Genomic DNA, 20,014 nt, shown 5'->3' with positions numbered 1-20,014 from the left:
AGATCTAAAGTTGTAAAAATGCAAGTATATACTCTGTACTCATTTTAATATTGTGAATTATTTGCTAAAAACTTCATCGCTTTTTTAAAAGTGATGTTTGAAATTACTTTAATTTATGGGAGGGGGATTCGGATTCGGATACAAAGGGGCCAAACACACCATTCTAACGAACTAGCCTAACTCACAACTGTAATTTGCTAAAAACTTTTAATTTTGAAAGGTTCAGGAAAATACAATGGAGTTTTTTTTTTTATGCGGAAAGTACAATGGAGTTAATCCAAAGGGAAATTATGATATTGTTCTGTCTAGATTAATATATGAGTAAATGAGTTAACTTATAGCCCGATAGTCAAAACATGTTCTACATGAAAAATGTGTATTTCAATCCTGATGCGTGCGCATGATGATCAATTAGTAATGGTACAGGCTACTTATTTTGCTGTCTCTCTGTCTTCTATAACTCACTGAGAAAGGGGATACGATTGAGTGAGATCTTGACCCCTTGATCAGAACCTAAGTTTTATGCAACAAGAGAGGATCTAGGACATCGTGGATGGCATAAAGAAGCAGCACAGCATATATTAATAGGCCAACAAAGCTTGCGATCAGAGCTCCCTTCACTTGGTCACAGTATTTGGGGACTTGGCCACAAATGGGCAGCCAGCCTGCATATGAATTTCCATGCCTGCCCACACTGCCAATAGCCAAAGCTGCTGAAATGCCTGAGGTGAGTAACATGGTGAGCACCTGATGATTCAAACAAATTAACTGCAGCTTAGTTTATAAGTCCTTTGCCAACTCCTTTCACCAAAAAGATCATATAAATCAAAACAGAAACATTTCTAAAGAAATGTTATATATAAGATCATATTTACCATATCCAAGGCCACGACTAGTCTCCATAGCTGACTCTTAGAAGGAAGAAAAAGGACCAGAAACCCGTATACGGTTACGATAGCATTTGCAATTACAAAGTACCTATAAAAGATAAAGCTATCAGCAACAGGCATAGATACATATCTGAAGAAAATGTGCAATTATGCGAGTCTATAACCCCAGAAAAGAAAACAAAGAAGAGATAATTAGGAATAACTTATACCTGAAGGCTGGTGTATGGTTATACTTTGCTTCAAAAGATAATCCAAGGACGTTGGATCTCTCATGGCTTGTAGCCATGACAACGGCGGCCGAAAGGGTAGCAGCCACAGCCATGAGCCTTAACACAAGGGTGCAGAGTCTCTTTGTATTGGCCATGGATTCTACAATGAGATTTTTGGGTGCACAAGGAAATAGCTATAGCTTGGCTTTGAAATACGCAAAGAGGTTGATGCTGCTTTGTATGGAAGCCTATGTGGGGTAGAGTGTTAGGAAGGAAAATGAGGGGGTGTACGGATTCATACTTTGTCTTTTGTTAGTTGAAATTCTCAACTGTCACCACCACAGTCCAGTAGAAGTTCATCTACTTATGCTGTAAGATTAGACTTTTCAAGTGTAGCCAATGGTGATAATTTGTTGTCTACGAATGAATGGAGAAAAACTTATATATCACTTGGTGAAACGTAATTAGTTGGGGATAATATACAAGTCCTTTTTCTCATGTAGGTTAATCTATCTTGATGTGGGTAATCTGAAAAAGAGCTGTGTCGTAAAGTTGGGCAGATTTAGGAGTTCAACCATACAGAATTTAAGGTATATTTGAAACTCAAAACTAAAGCGTCTAAGTTCTAAGTCCACATCCCAATTGATTAAATTATAAAAAGAAAAGAAAAAGTTTCTAGCTAGGTCCATCTATGTAAATATTAATACAAAACCCTAAACCCTAAACCCTAAACCCTAAACCCTAAAGCAGACCAAAGTACTGTATGAGTGATTTGCTGCCTTATGGCGATGTTGGATATGAAGCCTTCTTGGTTTTTTTGAGCTATGTGTATACTGGAAAGTTGAAGCCTTCTCCCATGGAGGTGTCAACCTGTGTTCACAATGTATGTGGTCTATGTAACTTGTCGGTTTTACCACTTTGGTCTTCGTAGTTTCAATTTTAGCATTGTAGTTTTCAATTCAGAGCAATTTGAGAACTCTTTAATTTATTAAAGCGTCTAAGTTCTAAGTCCACATCCCAATTGATTAAATTATAAAAAGAAAAGAAAAAGTTTCTAGCTAGGTCCATCTATGTAAATATTAATACAAAAATTCAAGACAAAAAAGTTTACTGTTGGTCTATGTAGCTTGTCGGTTTTACCACTTTGGTCTTCGTAGTTTCAATTTTAGCATTGTAGTTTTCAATTCAGAGCAATTTGAGAACTCTTTAATTTTTGTCAAATTCCTCCAAATTTCGTTAAATTTTGATCACATGCCCTTCAATATAATTTTTCAATTTACGAAGCTAATATTTTAACTCGCCCCACCCCACTTGTTTGTCTAAGTCTATTCCTGTAAGTGTGATGTAGAAAAGAAAAGACATGTCCGAAAGGGAGGTATTAATGAACAATAAAACCCATAAATTATGAACAAGATGGGAGCAGGGAGGAGAAAATTCGAAGAGATCACATGAGAGGAGAAGTTGAAAGATACAACTCCCATAAGCTTCGTTACCACTAACGGTGGTTGCATGAGAGTTTCTCTCACAATTCCAGCTCCTAACCCTCAAGTCAAGGGGTTCAATATGAACAGTGCCACAGACATTTAAACAGAATCCACTTCAATATTCTTGAATGATAATGATGACGACAGGTGTTGGTAATTTAGCATCATAACCCATAATCTGCAAACTTTCTTGACTGTGATGGACACAGCTGATCAGTGGTAACGAAGCTTATGGGAGTTGTATCGTTGACGGTAACTAATAACTTTGCTTTGGTGCTTGAGGATCAGGAATCAGCAACTTTGGTGATAATGTCAGTGGCGTAATTGGCGATTCTTGATTCTGGAGATTGCCGAAGCCGTCCAATCACTGAGAACAACTCTGATGAACGGAGGAATTGTCTGCAGGGCGGATGCGAACATATCTTTGCCAATGAAAGGAGAGCTATTTTCAGAGGTGACTCATTTACCGAATCTTTCCTACCTGGGTTCAGTGCTACCACTGAACAGTCCGCCACCAACTTCAGTAAAGACTGCAACGTATATAAACACCTCACAAGTGAATTTCATTGCAAAGTGATTCAATTTCCAAAATCATGGATACTTAAATTATCTAAAACAGAAGGGCATCAAGGCCACAAACCTGCATGGCTCCCTTAGATACAATATCTTCACAAAGTTTGTCGGAGTTGCGGACAAGATTGCTTAGTGCAGCTGCAGCATTTGCTTTAGTCTTGTCTTCTTCGGTTGAAACCAGAAATTTGGCAAGATGGGGTATAGATCTTCGTAGCTCATCATATAACATGTCACTATGGTAGGCAGCATTCCCAATCTGCAGAGAGAGAGATAAGTAGCTGCATATCTGCAAGGCCGCATATGTTTCTTTCTATTTCTTTGGGACTGACTCTACATATGTTTTCAGCCCAAAAACCAAAGTTACATAATTTTGTTTATTGTGGAAGAAACCGAGTTAAACAATTAAGGTCGACACATTTTCTTAATAGCATGCTGAAAAAGAATAGGCTTGCAACAGACAGCTGAAAGCAATATTGCATGGCAAGAGAACTTACAGCAAAGCAAGCAAATTTTCGTGTCCGTTTGTCTGGATCAGAGCATCGATCAATAAGGAGGCCAATAATTTGATGCCTTGCCTATATCATCATATTCTGTTATAAGATACCAAAATAGCAATACAACCTCCTTCATATGTATAGATTGACAGAACCTTAAAACAATATATTGTTCACTACTTACTAGGGCACTATAAAAGTAGGAGCTGTGCCGGCACATATTCCCCAGAGCACTGCAAGCCTTTGACCGCACATTGGGATCTTCATGGGTAAGAAATTCCTTGAAGAACTCCAGTACAGAAGCTCCGTTAATACATCCATAGAATCCCTAAACACCAAAAGTAAGAAATAATAAGAAAACAAGAACTGTTTTATGCATTACTCTTCTTCCATTTAATGGTTTGTTTATCAGACTGTCAAATACGGGACAAAACAAAATCAAGTGAATATTAGATACCCATTCTCAAAAAGTATATGAAATTGGGTTTGGAGATGTCTAATCACAAGTACAGGTCCCCGAAATATGTCATAAAATTTGAGAGAAATTAAAATGGTATTAATAAAAAAAAAAATTTAAATTACTGAGGATGCAATACCACATAGACGAGAAAAAAAGACCACTGAAATCTGACTATTGTGCTTAAATATTTGAGGAACTTAAGGGGAAATATCTGGAAGACAAGAATCCAACAAGATCTGACGTCAATATTGTTTGGTATTACCTAGAAGACAAGGATTCCCCTAAACAATACGATGTTCCTTCCATAGCTCGGACATTTTATAATAAAAAGGAAAGGAGAACATATGTTGACCCAGGATGTTTCATGCAGCAACGATTATTCAATCAAAACCAAATCTGACCTCATCCTTGCGAGCCAAATCAGAAACAATCATCAGAACATCCAGCACCACTTCTCTTGGGCTTGAACAATTGAGCAATCTTCTCATTCTAGTAGGCTCCAACAAGCCTTCTTTACGCACAAGTTGAAGTGCCAATGGTTGGTGACCAATCATTTTAGCAAGAAAGGCCACAGGCCTTCCTATATCCTTTAACTCCAGATGCTCTAAACATCGAAGAATGATGCCTGGCACTCTTACCTGAAAACTTCAGAAGCAATTGAATGAGAAACATATAATCACCTGAGTACATGATGGTATCAAGATTCAGCAAATTAACTCAATCTGCATATCTAATAAAATAATGAGCTATATGCTGTGTATCCTCCAAACGATAATGTCAAGTATCTCACAACACCATCCTGGGAAAAGAATCTAAACGAACCCAGCCACTGGGCCCACAAAGAGGAAAACAAAGGAAAGAAGACCTAACCTCCAAAAGGTTTTTAATATACTTTCCCAGGTCTTCCTCAATTACTTTCACCATGTCTTTGTCTTCCATGCCAACTCTCACACCTGGTGAACCCATGTTGAGAATGGCCCCGCTGTTCACTGAAGCTGTGGCTGATGGAAATCCTGGAGCATTCTGTATGGCCACAAAAGGAAATGCCAAGAGATCAATTACTGTATTTATTATATCTCTCACACCATCCTTCCCTCCACCAGGCCCAACCCAGGACTTTACAAGCTTGAGATGCATATCAGATATCAAGTCAGAGATGTTCTTGATGTGATCACTTCTGAGCAGAACCTGACGAAAAGTTAAGGCTCCACCTGAGAGACAGTGACATATTGACGATATTGTCCACACAACTCCTATAGGGGAAAGCCCAACTTGATCATTTGTGCTGTCAACTTCTTGTCGAGATACATTTTGTTGGTTTTTGGCTAACAAACTGACTAGAAGCAGAGGTATATTGCTTGCACACAGCTGTTTTATGGATAAGGGTCCTCCCCACCTCAGTCTGGACTCCAGCAAGCCAACACATCCATCCCTAAGACCATGCCAGTATGAGAGACCACCATTGGTGTCATTAGGACCCAATTCAATTCCATTGTCTGATGAAAGTTTGAGGTATTCACATAGTGTGGTACTTCGAGGAATCAAAGGCACTGCTACCTCGGAGACAGATGAGCCAACAGAAGCTCCAGATTCAAGCGACAATATGGAAGCCAGTGCCAGCATGGCTGATGCAGTATGAGTTTGAAAGGAAGTGTTTGTGGTCTCATCACAAGAAAAATGATGAGCAAGGACTGAAAGTCGAGAAAGCTGCTTCTTTGGGGAGGTTGTCAACATAAATAATGCAGAATTTCTACCAGTGGCCTTCAAACATTGTGCAATTATTGCAAGGATGAGGCATGAATGCAGAACGAAGGTAGTGGGATTGGTTAATTTGCACTTGAAGTTGGTTGTCTCCATTGCTTGTAGATCTTTATTTTGAGATGAAATGCACAAAGACAACAAAGAGAATATCTCTGAAATAATGGTTCCATCACCCCCATCACTGACAACAGTAGTTACAGGTAGGGAACTAGGCAGGCCACAGAGCATACCGGGAACACTTCCATTATGCAAGCAGCACCTCAACAACAGCTGAAACATGGAAGAAAAATTGCAGTCCTTTATGTCAAATTATGGAGATGTGGGCACAAATGGTAATTGAAAATTTATGGTAAAATTTTCCAAGATAATTGACATCTCATTATTTACAATTTTGAAAGACTAACACATAAATGGCTGTTTACATGGGCAGAGAAATTTTCTTAACATGGTTAGGATGAGAGAAACACCTGAATGCTAGCATACAGTGAAGCCTCAAGTCGTTGATGAAGGCAATAATGGATAGCAACCTGTACTGCTTCTGATCTAAGGAATGCTCCAGTCACTGCAGCAACAAGTTCTGCGGATTCTGTGTCAATTAATGAACTTTGACCTTGATCCCTAATGTCAAATTGGAGTGAAGGACTGCGCAAAGTGGTTAGGGGAAATGAATAGGCATTTCTTTTTGTAGAAATCTTTTCAGATGCATCTATCAGCAACCAAATAGCCCTACATGCTTCACAAGCTGCACACAGCATATTTGAAGAACCTGAAATAAGACTTGACCCTGCAGTAACTAAGCAGAGACAAAGTTGATCCACTAGACCAGATGTTTTAGCGCGATCCAAAATACGTTTCAACGTTCCATTAAGATCAGAACATGCTTTAAGGCCCTGAGTGACTCTTGCTAACACTACAGTAATGCAAGCAACTGACGCATACAGAACTCTTCCAGATGCATCATCACTGCAACCAACAACCTACACATTCAACAAGATGAGAACAGGACCTTTGAATTGTATCCATAAAGCAATATGTACCATATTAAAAAGAACCACACCTGTGAAAAAATATCAGTTAAAGCAACCCAGTGCCTGAAATATGAGTCTCCAGTGCCACTTCCGGCATTGTCTACCAAAAGTTTAATTACTGAGAAGCTCTGCAAAAGTAAATTAAAAGTTGCAAAAGATATAGAAAACACATTTCAGAAGTTAAAGTAGACATGGCAGGGGATGGAGGACATGATAGCCTAGAATCCTTTTTTTTTTCTTTTTCGAAATGTTAATGGATATTGAGAGGTGCAGTGTGCAGATGCAAGGATTAGAACAGATAAGCCTGATAAAGGTACAATTCGAAGTCTGCAAAAAGCACAGTAATTTATTGACAGCCAATGGAAAAACCAATTTCAAGCATAAGGCCATTGGGATGTGCAGACAAAGATTAGAAGTAAGAAATTTCTAATACCTTTGCTTTTAACTCATTTATTTCAGAAGTTTCCATGCTCACAATGACGCCAGTGTAAACAAGAAGTTCATGTATAATTTCATCAAGCAGCGCACTGGAATGGATGGCACCAGCTGCAACTAAATTTGAAAGGATTCTCAAAGACTGGTTAGAATTAAGAATATCTTGATCCCTGTATAAATATGACAACAACCAAGTCTTTCAGATAAAAATTTGGTACGTATCTGGTCATATCATTGTCCAAAAAATAAAGAACCAGCATTGACCAAAAAAAAATTCCAAGAGTTCCAAGAGCTGTATATAACAATCCTAATATTCTATTATTATGTTGAACTTGGTAGCAGCTGTGAAGCAAGAGTGTGCTTCTCTCTTCTGTGCTGCTTCCTCCTCTCTCTGTTTCGGTTTAGTTTTTTGTTTTCTTGTCTTGTTTGGCTGTGGATGCCTTATCCCACCCTCTGTGTTTTGTTCTTCTTTTAATACAACTGTTTCACTTCTATAAAAAAAAACAACCCCAAATGGAGCAGTACTATGTAAAATTGTTATGCCTATATATACACTAATCTGCCATAGTTCTTGTTGGTAACAGTACACATAAGAATGACTTTACACTTGTTTTCTTGCCCATCATTTGACTAGCTACTAGGAGATCTGTTAATTTAAAAATAAGAATAAAACATGTTATGGACCATTTAAAACAAATAAAAGAGCTTAAGCTATCATCATTTACAGAAGCGGTCAAAGCATTCTGCACCGAGTGTGTAGAGCATGGTTCCAAAAATAACTTGACAGGAGAATAAGAAACAAAATTTTACACTGTATTTAGTAGAAGAGTGCAATTCAGCTTTACCAGGAAGAATCTAGGGATCCTTGGGAACATCTTTTTAGTGGTAGCAAAACCTGTGCTAATGCTTCATTGTCTTGACCAATTACTTGTGCACCTTTGACTGTACCAGAGTTATTTTCCAATCTGTCTAAAATTTGGCAACCTGAAGCAAAACATTACTTAAGCTCACCTCATAATAGCAACATCATGTATAAACTTATGAAGTAATAACTGCAATGCTTATGCTTTTCCATTAATGAACACAGATCCAGGACCTCAAGCATGATATACAAAATTAATTTAATCAAATTCTTAATCTTGACATATGTGTGACACACGGACAATCAAGAGAGGGTCAGGAACATCAACTTTGTAGCTCCATCAAAAGGTTTCCACTTCCTTTTCAAAATAGAATCAGACGATCTTCCTTGTTATGAAAGCTTCACATACCTGACTGTTTAACTTCCTTAAGATTTGCAAATCCTGGGAACTCATTTGGGGAAGAATTGACTGTCATGCAGTCATAAATGTCTGATTGAGCATCATTCTGAAAACTTATTCTACTGTTGTTCTCTGAAGAAGCTGTAGAGTTGACTTTACATATGACATGGTAATCAGTTAATGACAGACGAAAGAAAAAGAAATCATTTGAAGTAAGGAAAAAAGTAACTACCAGAAGAAGAAACAGCCAAACCAACTGATGTTTGAACTGTGTCTCCTTCACGCCTCCATGCAGCAACACAGCCTCTTTCTGCAGCAGTTGCAGAACGCATTTCCTGAAAAAGGTTTAATAATTGCACAGTTAGAACTAGATATCTAGACAAATGTCTCTGTGAATACAAGACAAAGAACTGGTATTGTCTTGATGTCATGTTATATTAAAACACTGTGAAACAATATATAAGGTTTTTACTATTTTAAACTTTATAAAAGCAAACATGGAAAATGTAGATGCATTATCACTACCCTAGCCTCCAGTTCATGAGACGTCTCTTTAACAAATGGGTGTTCAAGAAGAGCTGGCCAAGTCAATCGATTTTGAGGTACCTGCTCTCAAGAATAAAAACACCAGTTAATAATGGAAGCTGGCAGAGATAAACATTGAAAATTTTCAACTGAAAAGCCATGCATTTCAAATTACAACAACCTTATTGAGCAATCCCTTCAGAAAGCTTTTAAAACTCGGACTCATGTTGTCAGGGTATTTAACTGGATCCTGCAACATTTCAAAGTAGCATTAGATTATGCCGTAACTGACATACCTAACAAAACTCATACAAAAATTTGATTACATGTACCTTAACAATGTGCCTGATGAGTGCATATACAGAATTTGTATAGAAAGGAGGCTGGCCAACAAATAATTCATATCTGTTGTTGAGTACACCCCAAAAAACAAAATATAACAAATATGGGGAAATAGAAAAGAAAAAATATGCAACCAAAAAGAAAAGAAAAAAAATAAGGGAGAAGAAGGAGCAAACCAAATAGGCTGCGGAATTTGCAATCAAAACTATATTTATATTTTGATTATGATATATGGAAAATTGCAAACAGTTCCTTTATGAAACCTTACACGTCAGCCAGACTAAAAAAGAAATAAGGAAAGAAAGCACATAACGTGAATGAATAGATTAAATTAGAAATCCTCTTGAACTAAGTTATTGAAGTGCAGAAATATATTATAACAAGAGTCAAAATCTAACAAACCAGAAGTAGAACAGTAGAATAGAAACTCAAAGAAATATTGTTCTTTGAAAGATAAAAGTAGGGATGCAACATACAATATTACTCCAAGAGACCATAAATCTGCGGTGTGATTGTAGGGTTGTTCCTGTACTAGTTCAGGTGCCATGTATAGAGGAGTACCTAATGAACATTAATGAAAACTTCACTGAATGGGCAATCAAAGTACCATAATTCCTCCAGGATCTTCGGGGAGTTTCCTAACAGGTAATCTAGAATTGTAAGCTAACCTTTAATGGATCGCAAAACAACAGTATTTGTGGACATTGCACGTGCAAACCCAAAATCACAGAGCTGTGACAAACAAAATAATTTAAAAGTTATCTGATACCAAATATGCACTTATGCACTTACATAAAAATACTTGTATAAGCTCTACCAGGAACACAAGGAACTACTTAAATATCTCACCATGAGAACTTAACAACATAAATAGATAGTAATATAAATGATAACATAATAAATAACTATAAAGAAAATAGTACAATAGTCATTTTCCGCTATGAAAGTAATTTACATAGTTCCATAGTTCATACAATGGACATGAGAAAGACATAGGTACTCAACTTTGAGAAGTTACTCCAAATATCAACCACATTGAACTAATGATCATAAGGCAAAAGCAAACCTCTATTTTTCATAAAGTGGGTAAACTGAAAGTTCTAAACAGGCAAATCATTATACATGTTTTAAACATAGATGAAGTTTATTTTAAACCACCTTATCTATCTCTTCTAAACAGCACACCACATGTATAAAGTATAAAGAGCAGACAAAACAGCAACAACGATAAGATTACTTAAGAAAATCAATTAATTTGCTTCAATTGTTCATAAATTTAACATATTGAGATTATCAGTAGAATTAACCTTAACAATAGAACCAGCACCAATGAGAATGTTTTGTGGTTTCATGTCACGATGGATGATACGGTTGGAATGCAAATAATGCAGTGCTCTCACCTGTGAAATTCAATAACAAAGAAAGCTTACTATATTTGTCATTCACAACGTGAAAGACTAAACAGTCAAACATGATAAAGAATTGAGATGGAACCCAAATTCGTGATAAAGATTTTACCAACTGCTTTGCAATTGCTTGAACTTGTTCTTCATGAAGGCACTTATCATCCTCAACAATTTCAAATAATTCACCCTGCATATCAAGGAATTCGTTAATAGTTAATGTGTCTCTACATATCAAGGAATTCGTTGATATCCCTATGCATGTGCTAGAGTTTCCAAAATAACAAGATAGTATAGATAAATTAAAGCAGTCATAGTGAAGAAAAATGGGATCCGTACTTGTGCAAATTCTGTGACAACACAAAACTCTTGTGGGCTTTCAAAGGAATCAAGCATTTCAACTATATTCTCATGCTTCAACTTTCTTAGGATCTGTACATTTAGGAACGGTGAATATCAGAAAAATATCAATCATAGATGATAAATGAGTCCAATACCTCAATTTCTTGTCTTAAATTGTGAATATCTTTGTCGGTTTTCCCATGTTTCATGATGAATTTCATTGCAACTGTCTGAAGCAGTGATAAAAACAATGAACCGCCGCATAAACGAAAAGGAAGAAAATTTGAGAAGGAAAAATTAGGTGTGCAAAAGGGTTTCCTACCTGACCAGTGTACTTCCGCCTTCCCTTGTATACCTTCCCAAATGAACCTTCGCCTACAAGCTCAATCACATGGTAGCCCTCGACACCCATCTTTTTAATCTAGGTTTAGTAAAAAATTGATGCAAATCTAGGTTTCAACAACCATAACATTAATCTAAAATCTGAACCTGAAACAGAGATTAGAGAGAGAGGGCGAGCGAAGAGAGTTTTGAAATTGGTACTGAGAGAGTGGAACTGAGAGAGAGGTTGTTTTTGGATTTTTCCCGCCCGCTTTATTTTCACCCTAATCGAACTTACCTAAACTAAATTTTCAGCCAATTTGGCATCTGAACTAATGTTATATATTTTTTTTAAAGGCATAAACTCGATACCACATGCACATTCAAGTTTTGTGAACGAATGTTACAAAAAAAAAATTCTTCATAATAACAGTTCCTAATTTATAGCATATCCGTAATGCTATTTTTTGATTTAAACGTTGAATAATTATATCCTCAATTTTAGGGATTATGTTTCTAACAATTCAAATCCTAATCAATTTCAATTCTCTCCCATGCATATGACTTGTAAACCACGTATCCTTCTCGTATAGGAGACTTGGGATCTGGGCTAGAATCCAATGGCGGAGGGAGCTAAGGCCCAGGGTGGGCATGTGCCCCCTCTCAAATCTTCATTGAGGCTATTATCTTCTTAATAAAATCGTACTTTTCTTAACCAAATTTTATTTCTCTCTTTGTATTTTTCTCTTATTTTCCTTTCTCACTATCATTGCTGCCCTTTCAATATCTCTTATTGCTTCGACTCTTGATTTTATAGTGATAAATTATCGTTCAAATTTTCTTTGTGAGTATTTTTTATAAAATATATTTCATTTGATTTTTTGCTAGGATCGATAATGAGTAGATAGTTAATATAACATGTAAAATAATGAAGTATAGAAATTAAAACTAGGGATTTTGTAATTAGTTTGGTTGTCACTCTAAAAAAAATTATTTCAAAATATGAGGTGCCCCCTCTGTTAAAATTTTCTAGCTCCGCCACTGGAACCTAAGCTCGTGTTTACCCACGTAGATGAGTAATCTCCTAAGGAAGATCTGCGCATTTGGAACAATATCAGAATAAGAGCAGACTAGGATTGTTCCCAGTTCAAATCCCTCGATGGTTAAGTCAGAAACTAACATGAACTGGAGAGAAATGGATATAGGGTTTCCACAGTGAGAATATTTATTACCTTCGTCTAGAGATAGGTGAGGGGTATTTATAGGGGGCAAAGAAGAGACCCATATATTTTATGGGATATGTCTTTTCTTTATTTTCCTAAGTTTGAATCACATTTAATGCTCTGTTTTCTGATCACCTTACTTTATGACAGGGGTTAGGTGGCGAAGTGATAGGAAAACAAGGATGAGAGGTGTATTAAATGCTCTATTTCTATCACCAACTTGTTTTCTCAGAGATCGAAGGGTAAAGCGACACCTGCTTGAGGATGGGATGTGCATTAACTGATCCTTCTTGGTTGTCAGGTCTATCCATCTCAAGGGCGGTAGTGATCAATTTGACAAGGGTTAGGTTAGGCTTGCCGATCATCCATGCACTTCTAGTTGGAATAGAGCACCCTGGTGATCGAGTAAGTACCCAAAACACCCAACCACTGGTCCAATCTCTGTTTCATTGTATTCCGACTAGCCGGTGTGCAAGCAACCTGGTTTGTTGTGGCCACATGGTGTCCTTTGATGGGATCGGCTTGTAGAGATAATCTGAGCTATTAACATGACTTTTAACCTAACCTAATATGTACATCATAGAAACTATATTCAACATGTCTCAAATATATGTATATATATATATATATTCAATATGAATATATGTTGGGGGTGGTATTTGGTATCAATATGGCATGTATTGTTTACAAAGTTGTCTAGATCCTGAGCCTTTACATACTCCCTTGGAGATGCTCAGGACTTAGGTGTATTTATATGAATATGAAAGTTATCTATATTTCACAAAATTTGCAATTCAAATTTGCAACTCAATGTGTCTTTTATGGCTAAAAACTTACCTACAATTCGTTCTTTTTTAGGCTAAGATAATGTACCTACAAAATTTGCAACTCAATTTAACGTTTAAAAAAAAAAAAACTTTATTTAATGTTGAATAATTATTTCTTTAATTTTAGGGATTATGTTTCCAACGGATTTTATATGTGTGTGTGTGTGTGTGTGAAACAAGTTGAAATTTAAAACAATTAGGAGGATTAATATGTGAGTAGACAAATTTGCAATAAATTCCATCAAATAAGCACATTTTAGGAGGGAAGAAAATCAACACAATAATACACCCTACATAACACGGTAAATTTTTGATGGAAGACACCAAATTTAGAGTGTTGCTATTTCCGCCCCCGAAGTCCTATTTCCTAACCCACCTTATCTTTCCACTCAGCATGTAAATTTGAAAAAACACAATCTTATCTTTTTACCCACCATTATTCCTAAAATACCCTTGAAAAAACACAGTGTTACCGTTGAACGTTCTTCTTACTATCAATTTTCTTAAAATAGGAAGAATTTCAATTAGACTTAGGTTTTGATATGGATTTGGATTGGTTGATTTTACTGTTGTTGTTGGTGTAGTGGTAGCTTTGTTCTTCAAGGAAGAAGAAGAAGGCTCCAGAACGACAGAGCCATTGTCGGCCATGTTGACTAAGTAATCGAAACGAGAAGATGCCAAGGTAGTCACCCGCTTCATGCTGATGCAACCCATTCACCAACGCCAAATCTTGCCAGCATGGATCAATCGGAAAAATGTGGGGTGGCGGAAGATCAGCGGCCGAAATCAAGAGATGGTTGAGAAAGGGGAGGTCACCCCTACAACATTACGAGCTCAAAATTGGGTTTCAATACGAAGCCAAAATTGGGGGAGAGACAACAACATTGATTTCTACATATATACATTCATGGGTCCTAACCTGATTCCGAGGAAACTACCTTGCAACCCTATACTACTGACCCACAACCTGTGTCATTGTTGGTCCATCGCAAATCTCGCGGCCGGTGCTCGGGCCGAGGAGATGTGCGTCAACACGTGACGTCCTCCTTTTGGATGCGGTGCGGTTGTGCGCGGGTGTGCTAGCACGGTTTACCGTGCGTCGAAGTGATGATGAGGTTCGGGTAAAAGATGGTTTTAAATGTTGCGTTTGTTTTGCGTTTGATTCCTAATCAAACGATTGTGACCAAGTGAGGAACGAATCTCGGTCAGGTTCACGGCCGAGCTACAAGGCCGTTTTAATGGTGGTGTTGGTGGCGGGTTTTAGGCGGTGCTCCGGCGCGTTGCTCAGAGAGCGACGGTCGTATGATATATGGGGTGAGTGAGAAGGTAACAGAAGTGGTGCTCCGGCGCCTTGAAAATCAAGGGTTGTATGATATATTGATGAATGGATTTTCCTTACAATCTACCACTACTCCTAAGAAAGCAAATAAAGGTATTGAAAGTGCATTACAGAAAATATAAGTTGCTCTGTGGGAGGCATTTGGTTTGGTGTTTGAACCCTTTGAACGTGGTCTTGAGCTTAGTATTTATAGAAGGAGTCCTGGAGGGCCAATCGAGGCTGAAAAAAGATCTGCCTGATGGCTTGAAAATATCTACATGGTGGAGTCTGATCGAGGCAAGTGGGTAGTCAAATCGGCATTTGGGATCGTGAAGCATGGCGGTGTGACCCTCATAAATCTCGACAAATCTCGGCCACCGCCCTGATCGTGGGCTCTGCACTCTTGGCCGTGGGAACGCATTTAATGCTCTGGTCCAGTGGTTGGTGATCTGACCTCAAGCCTGTGAGAATGCATTGTGAGAATGTTTGTGCCTAACCACTCTGATTCCTGTTATCAAATTCTGACTTCAATCACTTCCTTCTGCCCTCGTGCATTAAATGCTTCTTGCACCCAGTGGTTTTGCTGTGGCGGTCAGAGGCACTACTTCATTAAATGGGGCGTGGGACCCTGAGGCCACATGGCGATTTGACCATAGTATCTTTGGTCGTGTCTCTCATGGACCTCGGCCTCGGCCCATAATGCCGTGGTTGTGAGGCCGAGAAGATCCTGCCTTCGTATTTTTCTTCTGTTTTTGAAAAGGCTAAATGTTTGACGAAACGTGGCCGTTTCAATCCATGAACAAGTGCCACGGCCGAGAAGAGGTCCCTTCTGACGACCGTGATTTATTTAGGCACAAACAGTCATCCTACTCCTACAAGTGTTGGGATTGAAAAACTCGACTAAACTAGCAAGAAGAAACATGAAAAACATCAAAGCAAAGTAGTAGATAAAGGAAAATCTTGGGTGACATCTCTAATAAGGGAAAGGGACAATAGGACAACTCTACTTCGGGTCTAATAAAAACAGACAATCTCGTTGCCCCTGCTGGTCTATACATTAAAAAGCCTATTACTAAGCCACAGCCCCCAAGAAAACTCACCTATCAAATGGTTATCAAGTTCGCAATTTGGATATTCATGAGGAAAATTCAGGTGGTCTTTCTAGTATTGTCAACAAGTACCTAAGTACTGCTAGGACAAATGGCTCCAGCTTCTTCAAACCTGCTACTATCTCAGGGCACGACCCCCCAATATTTATCAATCCACTGCTCCCACGCAAGGTCGAGACCACCCTTCGACAAACTCTAGCAACCAGGTTGACATGGTTATTCCAAATGAAACTAAGGTTAGTCACCTACACCACACCGTTACCATTGAGACTGGCAGGCTGCAAAAAGCCATGATAGATGGAAAATCTGGTGTTGTTGGCTCTACTTCTGCCTTGGTGGAGGCTATGAGCTCTACTCTTTAAATTTGGGGTTCTCCCTGTTACCTCATTTTATTATTTATCAATGATACTGGTCTAGAATGTTAGAGGTGCTGGGGATAAATTCTTACCCAGAAAATCAAGTCTCTTACACAATTACATCGTATTGAGATCCTTTGCATTACATGTTTTTAATAGTCTGGGATTTACTAATCACTACATTGTCAATGCTAATGACTTCTCAGGAGGTCTTTGGCTTTTGTGGAATTGCAACAATGTTCAACTAAATATTGTGGCTTGTTCCAGCCAATCAATTACATCTTTGATTACAAATGACAATATTTCATAGCTCTTAACTGTGGTTTACGCTCACCCCTGCCCTGGAATTTGGAAGTCTATTTTGGACCTATTTGGACGGTGTTTCTGATGTTGCTAAACTGCCTTGGCTTGTGGCTGGGGATTTCAATAAGATTATTGTTGACTCTAAGAAAAAGGGAGGCATACCCACTCGTAGTCAAACTAGTCTTGCTGATTGGATTAGTAGGAACCATTTAATGGATCTTGGATTCTCTGGAACTGAGTTTACTTGGTGCAAGAAAAATATTCATGGTGAAACTATTTGGGAAAGACTGGACAGAGGTCTTTGTAGCATTGATTGGAGACAAACATTCCCTTGAGCATATGTTAGACATTTACCTAAAATAAAGTCTAACCATTGTCCTCTGCTGATATCCATGAACTCTACTCAGTGCCCAAGACCTGAATTTAAAATTTTTAGATTTCAAGCAATGTGGATGCTTCATGAAGACTTTAAGGGCTTTATCACTACTACCTTGAATAATACCCATGGTAATATTGTTTGTAAAACTACTTCTCTGGCCAAGGCCCCCACTGGCTTGAACAATGAGGTGTTTGGCAATGTCTTTCAACACAAAAAAAGGATTATGGCTAGGATTGATGTTATTCAGAGAAATCTTTGCCACAGGGATAATCTTTTTCTTATTGAGTTGGAAAAAATTCTTCATGGTGATCTTAATGTGATTATAGAGCAAGAAGAACTTCTTTGGCTCCAAAAATTGAGAAACACATGGCTTAGGGAAGGTGACAAAAACACTAAATGTTTTCATCTATCTACTATTGTTAGATGAAGAAGAAACAAAATTGAGAGACTAAAGAACACCAATGACGTCTGGGTCATTGATAAATCTGACATGCATGCTTTGTTGGTTTTCCATTTCAATGAGCTATTCTTTCTAAAACCCAGAACTTATAAGATGTATAACCATCCAAATTTCTTTCCTACTTTGAACTCTGAGGACTTGAACAACCTGAACTGAGAGGTAACTGACGATGATATAAAAATGAGCATGTTTTCAATTGGCAGCCTTAAAGCTCTTGGGCCTAATGGATTCCCAGCTAAATTCTACCATGACAATTAGTCCTTATGCAGCTCCGACATATATTCTAGGGGTGGCATTTTAAACCGAAAAACTGAAAAACCGCAAAAATCAACCGACAATTTACCGCAATAAAACCGCAATCGCGTAAACCGAACCGCATTTGCGGTTGCGGTTCGGTATTTGATTTTCAAAACTTGCGGTTACCGCAAACCGCAAAGTATAGCCGCACGGATGATGAAGTTGAATTTTACAAGAAAATGAAACATATGACAACTTGTAAGTAATTAGTTTATTTATACTAATGTTATTTATGCTTCTTCTTATAATAAAATGTACTACACTATGTTGTTTTATTTGTAAATAACATTGGTGCTCAAACAACACAACGGGGTTCTTCAAATCCACTCACCACCAACACTTGAGTTTGTAACTTTCGTTTGTACCATTGGTGCATTGTATTTTCCTTTTAGTTTGTAACTTTAGTTAACTTTGAATTGAATTTTTTTTTTTTTTTTGTAACTTTAATTCATTTTGCTTTGCATTTTCCTTTTGGTTTATAACTTTAAAGGATTTGGAATTGGAATGCTTAAGAAGTTTAACTTTAATTGGAATGCTTGGAATTGTAACTTTAATTTTCTTAGGTTGTAAATACTTGAGAAGTTGATGAGATTGTGAATTTATATATGTTTGAGAAATTGAGGTTGTGTATTTATTTATTTAGGTTGTGAATTTATATTTTTGTAAATGCTTGAGAACATCGCGGTTTTAAACCGCTAATTTGATAACCGACCGCATTTTGCGGTTTACAATGTAGTAAACCAAAAGCAGCGGTCGGTTTGCGGTTTCAAAAATCACCAAACCGCAAATAGTCGGTCGGTTTGCGGTTTGAGTAAAAATGTGATTACCGAACCGCAAGCACCCCTAATATATTCTATGGTCAAAGATTGTTTTACCACTGCTTGCCTCCCTGACAGCCTCAACAACAAGCTTATTTCTCTTGTCCCGAAGGTAACAAATGCTACTATTATGTCTCAATTTAGACCAATTAGCCTCTGCAACACCTTATACAAGGTAATCTAAAAAAAAATTAGTGAATAAACTCAAACCTATTATGAGCAAGATTGTGAGTCTTACTCAAGTCAGTTATGTTCCTAGTAAGCAAATTGTGGATAATATCATTATTGCACATGAGCTGTTGCATAAATTCAGAGTCAACAATCCAAGAAGAAGAGGAAGCAGCAGACTATGGATTAGCATAGTAGCTTGATAAATGGTCCAGAAGATGAACTGCCATAAACATTGAGCAGACGGCCCAATTTGCTACAAATGTTAGCGGCATGACCTTTCTTGTTGCAGAACTGACACACAAGAACAAGGCCAGAAGAAAAATCAGCAGAATTGAATGAAGAAGAACCTTACTGGATTGGAATTACCACCCCATGGCTCGAATTTCGAGAAAAATTGGGGCTGTGAAACCCTTGCGTGCCAAATTGTGGAGGAGAAGAAAAATTTGGGGCAAAATTGGAAGGCGATGACGGAAGTAGACCATGAGTGTGAGGAAAACCTCGATGCTGAGAGTTAGAGTTGTTGGAACCATGCGAGTGAGAAAAGTGCTGTGAAGAACGAGGAGTGGCGGCATAAGTATGAAACGATTCTATAGGTCCAAAGGAATTGGATCGGAGTTTGTGCTTGAATAGCAGCTTCACGACCGAGAAGGTAACCATGAAGTTCATCAAAGGAAACTTTCTCTCGACGAATTTCAATAAAAGTGACAAAGGAATCATACTCTTCATAGAGATCGGCAAGAATGTAAGCCACCAAATCATCATCAGTTAGTGGATGACCAGCGTCGCCCAAGCCATCAACAATTTCCTTCATCATTGCGAGATAGGAAACCATAGACAGATCCCCTTGACAAGATTACGAAGATCTTGTGAAGATTATGAACATTTGCACGAGAGACTCCAGTAAAACATTTTTACAACATTTCCCAGAGATCACGTGAATACTCAATGCCGACCGTATGAGATAGCAAAAATCCGTCGAGAGAGTGGAGATGATCCAGATCATGAGTGATTGATCCTTATCATACCATAGATCTAAGGCGGGATTATCAACAATGCAACCAACAGCATTAACAATTGTCCTCGACGACCGCGGATCAGCACCGGTGAGAAGGCTAATGAGCTTGTATTTGCGAAGAACATGAAGAAAAAGATTCTTCCACAATAAATAATTGCCAGCTTGAAGCTTGATTGAAACCATGCCTGCGATGTTTTGAGCGATGCAAG

At 37.9% G+C, this 20,014-nt stretch overlaps 2 protein-coding genes and 1 non-coding gene across 10 annotated transcripts; all 3 read right to left on the bottom strand.

Moving 5' to 3' along the window:
• Positions 1-272: 272 nt before the first annotated feature.
• Positions 273-1,272, bottom strand: LOC103328538 (CASP-like protein 1C1). The gene is made up of 3 exons (XM_008230934.2): positions 1,100-1,272; positions 876-978; positions 273-747 (listed from the first exon to the last, which is right to left on the bottom strand). Exons 1-3 carry the CDS (start codon positions 1,252-1,254, stop codon positions 514-516), a joined length of 492 nt encoding a protein of 163 aa, XP_008229156.2. The 5' UTR covers positions 1,255-1,272; the 3' UTR covers positions 273-513.
• A 1,188-nt stretch (positions 1,273-2,460) lies between these two features.
• On the bottom strand, positions 2,461-11,833 carry LOC103328544 (serine/threonine-protein kinase TIO-like). 8 transcript variants are annotated; one of them, XM_016793658.2, is made up of 22 exons: positions 11,531-11,828; positions 11,364-11,438; positions 11,206-11,298; positions 10,982-11,056; positions 10,771-10,863; positions 10,132-10,195; positions 9,940-10,024; positions 9,454-9,526; positions 9,303-9,371; positions 9,122-9,202; positions 8,829-8,931; positions 8,606-8,749; positions 8,180-8,318; positions 7,333-7,504; positions 6,929-7,027; positions 6,339-6,848; positions 4,981-6,141; positions 4,512-4,748; positions 3,835-3,978; positions 3,651-3,731; positions 3,224-3,412; positions 2,461-3,113 (listed from the first exon to the last, which is right to left on the bottom strand). In XM_016793658.2, exons 1-22 carry the CDS (start codon positions 11,618-11,620, stop codon positions 2,868-2,870), a joined length of 4,023 nt encoding a protein of 1,340 aa, XP_016649144.2. In that variant the 5' UTR covers positions 11,621-11,828; the 3' UTR covers positions 2,461-2,867. The 8 variants fall into 8 exon arrangements, 7 of the variants coding, with proteins under 7 accessions (XP_016649144.2, XP_088907242.1, XP_088907245.1 ...); XM_089051116.1 differs by having other exon boundaries at positions 8,606-8,737; XM_089051119.1 differs by lacking the exon at positions 11,206-11,298.
• Positions 11,834-19,423: 7,590 nt separating this feature from the next.
• LOC148917656 (small nucleolar RNA Z247) lies at positions 19,424-19,562 on the bottom strand. Its single transcript, XR_016126515.1, has one exon. It is a non-coding gene; the product is annotated as a small nucleolar RNA Z247 (small nucleolar RNA).
• Positions 19,563-20,014: the final 452 nt, after the last annotated feature.

Source organism: Prunus mume, linkage group LG4 (genome assembly GCF_029339155.1).
Source record: "Prunus mume cultivar Tortuosa linkage group LG4, ASM2933915v1, whole genome shotgun sequence".
Classification (NCBI taxonomy): domain Eukaryota; kingdom Viridiplantae; phylum Streptophyta; class Magnoliopsida; order Rosales; family Rosaceae; genus Prunus; species Prunus mume.
Note: the sequence above shows the minus strand (reverse complement) of the source record. Positions and strands in the feature narration are given on the sequence as shown.